General features: G+C 42.5%; 2 protein-coding genes across 2 annotated transcripts in view; both read right to left on the bottom strand.

Annotated features, from left to right (window-relative positions):
* Positions 1-2,313, bottom strand: part of LOC137991937 (uncharacterized) — a 3,171-nt gene extending 858 nt beyond the window's left edge. Inside the window, exon 1 of the mRNA XM_068836962.1 lies at positions 1-2,313. This exon is cut by the window's left edge and continues 858 nt beyond it. Coding sequence (XP_068693063.1) covers positions 1-2,313 — 2,313 coding nt within the window.
* Positions 2,314-2,497: 184 nt separating this feature from the next.
* LOC137991936 (uncharacterized) lies at positions 2,498-4,316 on the bottom strand. The gene is made up of 2 exons (XM_068836961.1): positions 4,194-4,316; positions 2,498-3,742 (listed from the first exon to the last, which is right to left on the bottom strand). Exons 1-2 carry the CDS (start codon positions 4,314-4,316, stop codon positions 2,498-2,500), a joined length of 1,368 nt encoding a protein of 455 aa, XP_068693062.1.
* Positions 4,317-8,516: the final 4,200 nt, after the last annotated feature.

The raw sequence follows: 8,516 nt of genomic DNA, 5'->3' as shown, positions 1-8,516 counted from the left end.
GTCAGAGATGATTGTCTCCGGAACGCCTCTTCTGCCTATCAATCGTCTGAATGCTCTTAGAAAGGCTTCAGTTGTTTGGTCTTCAACCAGTTCAAGATGTGTTGCCCTTATGGCAGTACAGGTGAATAGGCATACATAGACCTTGCTCGATGTAGTATTCTTGTTACGGACGTACATAGGTCCTGCGAAGTCGATGCCTGTGTGTTGGAAGGGCTGTGACTGTGAGATCCGTTCTTTGGGTAATGGTGGTGTTGGAACGGAATGAAGGTGTGGTCCTTCATGTTTTCTACATATAACGCACTTCGATATGACCCTTTTAACAAGTTGTCGACCTTGGGGTATCCAGAATTGTTGTCTTATTTGAGTTAATGTGTCCTGAACTCCACACTGTTTGAGCATTGTATGTGTATGTTGGATGACCAATGAAGTGAATGTGCTATTTTTAGGTAACAAAATTGGGAATTTTGTGTCATAGTGAAGGTCTGCAGAGTGTAGTCTACCACGACAGCGAAGTACTTCTTGGTCATCGAGGAACAGTCCTAGTTGTTGCATGATAGCCGGTTGTTTTGACTTAGTTTTCGCCTTTAAGCAAGTGATTTCGCGTTCATAGTATTTTCTTTGGGTTCCTTTTAGTAATGCAAGTCGAGCATCCTGCATTATTTCAGTTGTAATAGTAAACTTTGTGTTCCTTTTTCGCCATATATCTGTGTAGTGAAGGAGTGTGGCCGTTACTCGGATCGCTCTGTTTAAGGTGCTGTACCTCTCTAAGTCTATTGAGTCAAGTATGTTAGGGCTATCTGATTTGACTATTATATGCATTTGTGGACTGTCGATTATGTCTGTGATAGGTTCCTTTGCCTGAACTTGTGGCCACTGGTCATTCGGTGCTTTTAGCCACAATGGACCTTCAAACCATAATGCTCTATTCTGATAGAACATCGTTGTGCTTATTTCTCGTGTTATTAGGTCTGCAGGATTTGAGGATGTGGGACAGAACATCCATTTATGTGTCCCTGTTATTTGCGTTATCTTGCGTATTCGCGTGTGTACGAATGGTTGCAGTCTTTTGTTGGATGAAAGCCACAATAGCACAATTTGTGAGTCGCTCCAGTAGACGATTTCGCATTCCTTTCCGAGTTGTAAAGTTTTCGTGATGTACGTCACTAGGTTGGCTCCTAACAGTGCTGCTAGTAGTTCCAATCGTGGAAGTGTTTGCGTCTTAACGGGTGCAACTCTTGTTTTGGCGATTACGAAGCTTGTTTGCGTCATGTTTCCCGATGTTCCTCGGAGGTATGCAACCGCACCGTAGGTTCGTTGACTGCTATCACATAATATATGAAGTTGTTTGCTGGTGATGTTGTCACTGAAATATGGTCTTGGTATTTTGAACATGGACAGGTTTTTAATGTCGTCGAGCCATTTAATCCACTGTTCTTTTAAGTCATTCCTTATTTCTTGGTCCCAAGTCATATTTTGTTTCCATATGTCTTGTATCATGATCTTTGCTTTAACAGTGATAGGTTCAACAAATCCGAGAGGGTCGAATACTTTTGAGGCGATGCTTAGGACAGACCTTTTGCTCATCTTTTGTTGAGTAGCTTGTGAAATGTCGTTTATCATCTTATCGAGTGAGAGTGATAGCGTGTCCAGTGTCGCATCCCACTTTAGACCTAGTACTTTGGTTTGCGGATTTTTAGCTGCGCATTTGTCTTCTTTTGCTCTGATGTTAAGGTTTGGTGAGTTCGAATTCCATTCTCTCAGATTCATTACAGCGTCCTTCAAATATTTTCGTGATAATGTATAGTATTCCATGGCCTTTTCCTGGCTGTCAGCCCCCGTCACCACGTTATCCATGTACATTGAGTTGATGAGGTCAGTAGCTATCCATGTATTTGCTTTCATTAAGTGATACTGGAATGTTGCAATTAAAAGAAAGGGTGACGAAGTCGCTCCAAATAGGACGCGTTGGAACCTATATGCTCGTAAGTTATCTGTATCGGTGGCTGGTTTGTTGATGTCTTTAAGACAAAGAAATCGCGTGGCGTCTCTAACGTTTGGGTGGAGTTCGATCTGGAGAAATGCCTTCTCGATATCGGCGATGAATGCCACATTGTGTGCTCTGAATCGGGGAAGAATTCCTGTCAGGTCTTGCATTAGGTTCTCTCCGGTGTGAAGACAGTCATTTAAGCTTGGTGAATTGTAGTTTTGCTTTGCTGAGGCGTCATAGACTATTCTCATTTTTGTTGTTGCGCTATCCTCTTTAAACACTGGGAAGTGAGGGATGTAGTGGACGATTTCTTCGTGGTGATGCATGTCCGGTACTATCTCTATAAATCCCATTTGAAGCTGCTCCTGCAGTTGCTTGTCGTATTTGCCGATAAGTGCATGGTTTCTTTTGTTTAAGGTTCGCTGGAGACTGGTTAGTCGTTTTACACTGAGGTTCAGGTTGGACGGCAGATCGTTTTTGTTTTCTTTCCACGGCAATGCAACACTATACCTACCCGAAGTGTCGTTGAATTTGATTGTTTTTCGAAATGTTTTCATGACGGATTTGGTTTGTTTCCCAAAATTTGGTGAGTATGCTGTCGAGTTGTGATTCGGCGGACTGGGTGTCCATCCGGTGACATCCCATTGTGTTGCTGTTGCGTATATTAGAGGTGGATCCTGCTAGAAGCCAGCCAAATTTGCTTTCGATAGCGATCATGGCTTCGTTACTCGTTTTGATCATCTTGCCAGTGATCAGGTGACCGTACTGGTCGTTTCCGATAAGTATATCCGCTTCTGAGTTTCCGGTAGGTGTGTCCGCTAGTTTTAGACCTTCTAGTTCGGGGGGAATTTTGAAAGCTTTTATCTTCACTGGTGGGCAGATTGTAGGAGTTACAAGTGCCGTTAATGATAAACTTTCCTTTCCCGTATCTAGATTGAGTGAGACTATGTCGTAGTTTCTTCTGGTGGTTTTGATATCGCCAAATGTGGTTACGTCAAGGCGTTCTTTGCGTATAGTTTTGAGGTTTAGTCGGTTCCTCATGTTTTCTGTGATGAACGTCCTCTGCGAGCCTGTATCAAAGAGAATATGTGCCTCTGAGCATTGAAATCCTGGGCCGATTGCTGTTGTTCTAGCTGAGTGCATTAGGATTTGATTCTGTTGCAGATCTAGCAACTGTGTTGTTCCTACGTGGGTATTTGCTGAGTGGGTTTTCTTCTCTTTGTGAGTCTCCTTCGGTTCGTCGTGTGTGTTTGCTTTCGTTTGCTCGATCTTTGAGGTCGACGGGTTAGACGCGGTATCTTTTGGCGGGTTTTGTGTTTGTCCGTGGCAAAATGAAGTATGATGCTTCTGTTTACACTTCATGCAGCGCCGCTTAGAAAAACATTTTGTTTTGTTATGATTTGTGCCCAGGCAGTTGTAACAACGTTGTTGTCGTTGTAGTACTTGGTAACGTTCTTGCACAGTTACGAATTCGCTGCGATTGTCTGACCAATGGTTACCGTCACAGTAGGCGCATTTCTTTTGTTTCGGGCGTTGTTTCTCGCTCTGCGTTCTTGGCTGCGTTCTGGATAGCATCGTTCCCGTTGTCGGAACAAGTGGTTCTTCGTCGTATGTTTCGTAGCTTTTCGTGGTTGACAGGCGGCCCTTCTCGATTGTTTCGATTTCTCGTCGAAGTGCGATTCGTAACTTGTCAAGTGACTTATCCGCCGCACTGTCAGATCTAAATATCGCGTAACGTATGGATTCTGGTAGTTTCTTCAAGAGTATCGGTATAAGAAGGCAGCCGTACGTGTCGGTTTTTACGTCGAGGGCCTCCAGACCACGAATGTTTGATTCGTAGGAGTCATAAAATGTCTTTCGGTGGGGTAGCTCTGGTCAGAGAGTCCATGTATGCATTGATAATATTTTGTTTATCGCCGAAGCGTTCTTTCAATATTTCGATTGCTTTCGTATAGTTTTCGTTGGTAAGTGGTAGTCCGGCGATCGCGCGCGCTGCCTCTCCTTTAAGCATATTTTGTAAATAATTCATTTTTTCGATGTTGTTCAATTCGGTGTGTTCGTCGATCGCTGCGCTAAAACTGTCCCAGAAAGTGGGCCACTCTAATTGATTACCGTTGAATGGTTGAATGCTGAGTTTTGGCAAATTGACGTTCATTCGCGTAGTTGTCGGTTTCGTTGAACTATTGTTATCATGGAAAGAACTCACCAGTTTATCGTGTTGGTCGTTTTTCAATGCCTCCATTATCATGATCTTGTAGTCGGAGATGGTGTCTTGAACTGACAAGGCATCTTCTATCTCGTTTTCTAGCTCTTCCTCGGAAATGGCCATGGCTATTTGGGAGTCCATTTGTGATATGTCGTTTCCTCTTCTTGTTAGTCGATCTTGAAGTGCTTTAAGTTCGGCGGTGTTGAGCGGCCGTGAGAAAGTAGGGTAATTCCCCTCCAGTTATCACAGTTGCCGAGATCACCTTCTTTGGGTGCTTGAATATATATGAGACCTTTACTCCAGTCTTTAGGGACAACTTATGGTAACAGGTCTCAGTGAGGTTAAAAGTGCCACCAATAGTCTCCTCGAAAATACTGAGAAATGCCTACCGTCCAGCTTCAGGCTCTGCCATAGTAGTCCCATGCCACACGTCCCCGTCATCGTGGCCCCTGGGAATGCTTTGGCAGCCGAGTGGTAGCGACGAGAGGCGAGTGTCCGGCACCTCTAAATAGCCGGAACCTGTGTGCTAAGGGAAGGGAAACCCCTACAGAAACCACTGGCCCTCCAGGTTGGGGGTTGGACGTGGGGCTAACAACCCCACCCTGTAAAAAAATGATCTTGTTACGGAAACCGCAATTATGAACTCAAGCCCGCAGGGTCTTATGGTAATCTCAAGCCAAGCTACAGAGCTGGGCAGTATGACAGCTCCTAGTGAAAACCCAATACGGGAAGCTATGAGCTCAAGGAGGAGTTTTCTTGGGACAAACATGATACGACTTGCAACATGGAATGTCTGCACAATGTTTGAAACTAGTAAGACAGCACAGGTTACGAAAGAGATGGAAAGATACGACCTAGACATCCTTGTTGTTAGTGAATGTAGATGGACTGGCGTGGGAAGAAAGACGACAGGAGACGGTTTTACAATTCTGTTTTCAGGGGAGAAAAAATGCACATGTCAATGGTGTTGCCCTTATCATCAGGAATATTCACAAACTTACCTGGAAATCCCCCGATGGTCGTACAATTAACTAGATCGACCATATGCATGTAATAATCAACAGGAATGGAGGAGATCTCTACTGGATGTAAACTTATATCGAGGTGCAGATGTATTTAGTGATCACTACATGTTATTCGCAAAAATCAAACTAAAGCTTATGGCTGTGGCCTCCAATAAACAACGCAGGAAAGTGTCTGATATCAATCGGCTGAAATCGCAAGAGGTCAGAAGAAACTTCAGTATTGAACTTAAGAACAGGTTTGCTGCTCTTGCCACTCTTGAGGATGAAACAGTCCAGGATTCAGTGGAATGTTCATGGAAGAGAATAAAGGAGTCATACGCTGACGCTGTAAAGAAAGCTGGTGGTTTTAAGAAAAAGAAGACCAGCTGAAACATGGGTCAGAATAGAAGCTAGGAGGAGGGCAAAGGTGAAGATGTTAAATGCTAAGTCACCAAAGCAGATTGAACGGACGCAGCAGGAGTACAAGAATAAAGATAAAGAAGTGAAAAGGAGTGCAAGAAAGGACAAGAGGAACTTCATCGAGAATCTGGCTAGCAAGGCAGAGGAAGCAGCAGAGAACAGAGAATTTGGCACAGTACAAGATCACTAAACAGCTTTGTGGCAGCAACACTAACCACAGTATGCCAGTATAAGACAAGCAGGGTAAGGTGATAACAACAGAAAGGAAGCAAGCTGCGAGGTGGGTGCAGCACTTTGAAGAAGTCCTTAATCGGCCAGAGCCAGAGGAACCAGCAAATCCACTCTCTTCTGCATCATACCTCGGCAATCGAAGCCATGAAAAATGGAATAGCTCCTGGAATTAATTCACTTCAATCTGAACTGCTGAAAGCGCATATAGTTATATCATCCAGGTTATTGCCAGACCTCTTCGGCAAGATCTGGGGACAAGTCTACTAAATACTAGAGCGTTAATTATAATGGTTAGAGGGTTTCTGTCTAATGCATATTTCACGCCATTGATTTGGCTAAGGCTTGCGATACATTTAGAGACTTTCTGTGTTACATGCTCATTAAAGCTTAAAGTTGAATCGAAACAACGCCGAAATCCTTAGCATCTGACGTGTTCCAAATACTAGTAACTTAGTCTTATCGGGATTTATTAAGACTGTTTGAACAACACCAGGCAGCGATATTTTTTAGGTCTACTGAAAGTTGGGCCATAGCGGTCTTAGCCTCCTTTAATCGTCCACACACGATTCCACAGAGCATACTCTTGGAATGCCAGAAAGGACATTGATATAGATGTTAAACAATGTCGGTCCGAGAATCGAGCCTTGCGTAACACCGTGACCTACTGTACGATAAATGAGTACCAATGCGAACTTACTGACATCTGTTCGACAGATAACTTCTAAACCATTCGATAGAATTTTTTGATACGCCAAGAGTGCGTAGTTTACATAGCAGTGTGTTGTGGTCCAGACTATCGAAGGCTTTGGAAAGATCCAATACTACTAGCGCAGTAAGACGTTTACATCAATTGCGTCAAAGATCGTATCTGTTACAAAGATGTTCAATGTTTCTGTGGAATGCAGCCTTTTATTTCCGCTTTGGTGGATTGTAAGACGCTTGGTACGTGACATATATTCCATTAGTTGGTTTAAGGCTGCTCGCTCACAGATTTTTGAGACTGCTGGTAGCAGAGAGATTGGACGATTAACATTAGCTATTTCATGGTCTCCTTCTTTTAATAAAGGAAGAACTTCATATTTGTTACACTTTTCCGGAAACACAGACGTCAGCAGTGAAAAATTAACTAGTTCAGTCATTACAGGTAGAATTGTGGGTAAGGCACCTTTGATGACTGACGTTGGGACTTTGTCCCATCCTGGTGCCTTGTTCGATGGAAAAGACTTAACAATTTTACGTAATTCGTGAGACGTCATAGGATGAAAGTAAAATTCATCTGACTCATGAATGGTTATTGAAGGTAAGTTAGACTCAGTTAGCGATACATTGTTTTCATTTGCGATTTTCTTGGCATCAAAAGACGCATTAACTCCCACTGTGGTGAAAAAATTGTTGAAATCATTAGCTAGAGACGTAATATCCCTAGTATATACTGCGTTTGACACCTCCTTCCGAAGGAGACTATTCCTGATGGTTTTCGATATGCACTGTTTATTCATAAATGTGATCTCGTTTTTAATATAGTCTCTTTCTGCTTCTCTCAATTTTAATTTCACCATTTCGCGAGATGAGCTGTACTTTTTCCAGTCTACTGCTAAACCAGAAATACGGGCTAGCTTGTGAAGAGTGTCTCTGTTGCGCAAGAGATGTTTTACTTCTTCATTAATAAACGGACATTGACGGTTCATTATCTTCATGTTTTTGATGGGTGCATGTTGATCTAATATTTCAGAAACCTATCGTTGAAATACTCTAATTTTTCGTTAACGTCATCAGTTTAATAAATCTGGTCCCACTATACACGCGACCAAACATCATTTAAAATCTGCAACATCATAATTCCTGTAAGTTCTAGCACTTCTATAGGATGGAGGACGTTTTGGTGATTTACGGTTGAGCAATGAGTAGACTAAATAATGATCGCTAATACAGGTTTCTAGTACACCGCTCTTTATAATTAAATCGGTGTTTGATGTCATAATTACGTCAATAAGGGATGACGTTAAATTAAATTAAAAGAATAGCACAAGTCTTTCAAAGCACTGGAATCTGGACAATCTTTCAAAATATTGCGGTTCTAATAACCAACAACACGTTTATCCTTACCAATGGTTAATGCTTGGATGTATTGATCAATGAAGTCACCCACAAAGCAACTCACCAGACAATGAGGTGGCCTATACACAGAACAATTAACAAACTGAAAGTGGTTCAGCGTTGTCTGTACTCTTACCGACAACGATATTCGTCATCACAGTGGTCAAAATGTTGTGGACTCAGGAGGCGCAGCCAAGTGAGTTCACAACAAATTCTGACCACTGTGATGACCAATATCGTCGTCGATAAAAATACAGACAACGCTGAACCACTTTCGATTTGTTTTTCTACCACAATATTCAGCGCCAAAGAAAGTTTTTATTTCAGAGCCTGTTCAAAATCATGACTCAAAGAAAGAGCAAGTGCTGTCTATACCTTTCTTGCAATATGATTGGTTTATTTCCCAAAATGGGCGTTCCTGATTGGCTATTACATTGCGTGACAAAATGACACGAGCATGACGTGTACAGCGTTGTCTAGACTTGACAACGGCAAATTAGCCAGTCAGATTGCGAGATTACAAGCAATTGTGGTAAAAAGCAATATCGAGCGCAATTTTCTGTGCTGGATT

Source organism: Montipora foliosa, chromosome 2 (genome assembly GCF_036669935.1).
Source record: "Montipora foliosa isolate CH-2021 chromosome 2, ASM3666993v2, whole genome shotgun sequence".
In the NCBI taxonomy this organism is placed as follows: domain Eukaryota; kingdom Metazoa; phylum Cnidaria; class Anthozoa; order Scleractinia; family Acroporidae; genus Montipora; species Montipora foliosa.
This window is presented reverse-complemented; position numbering and strand designations above follow the sequence as displayed.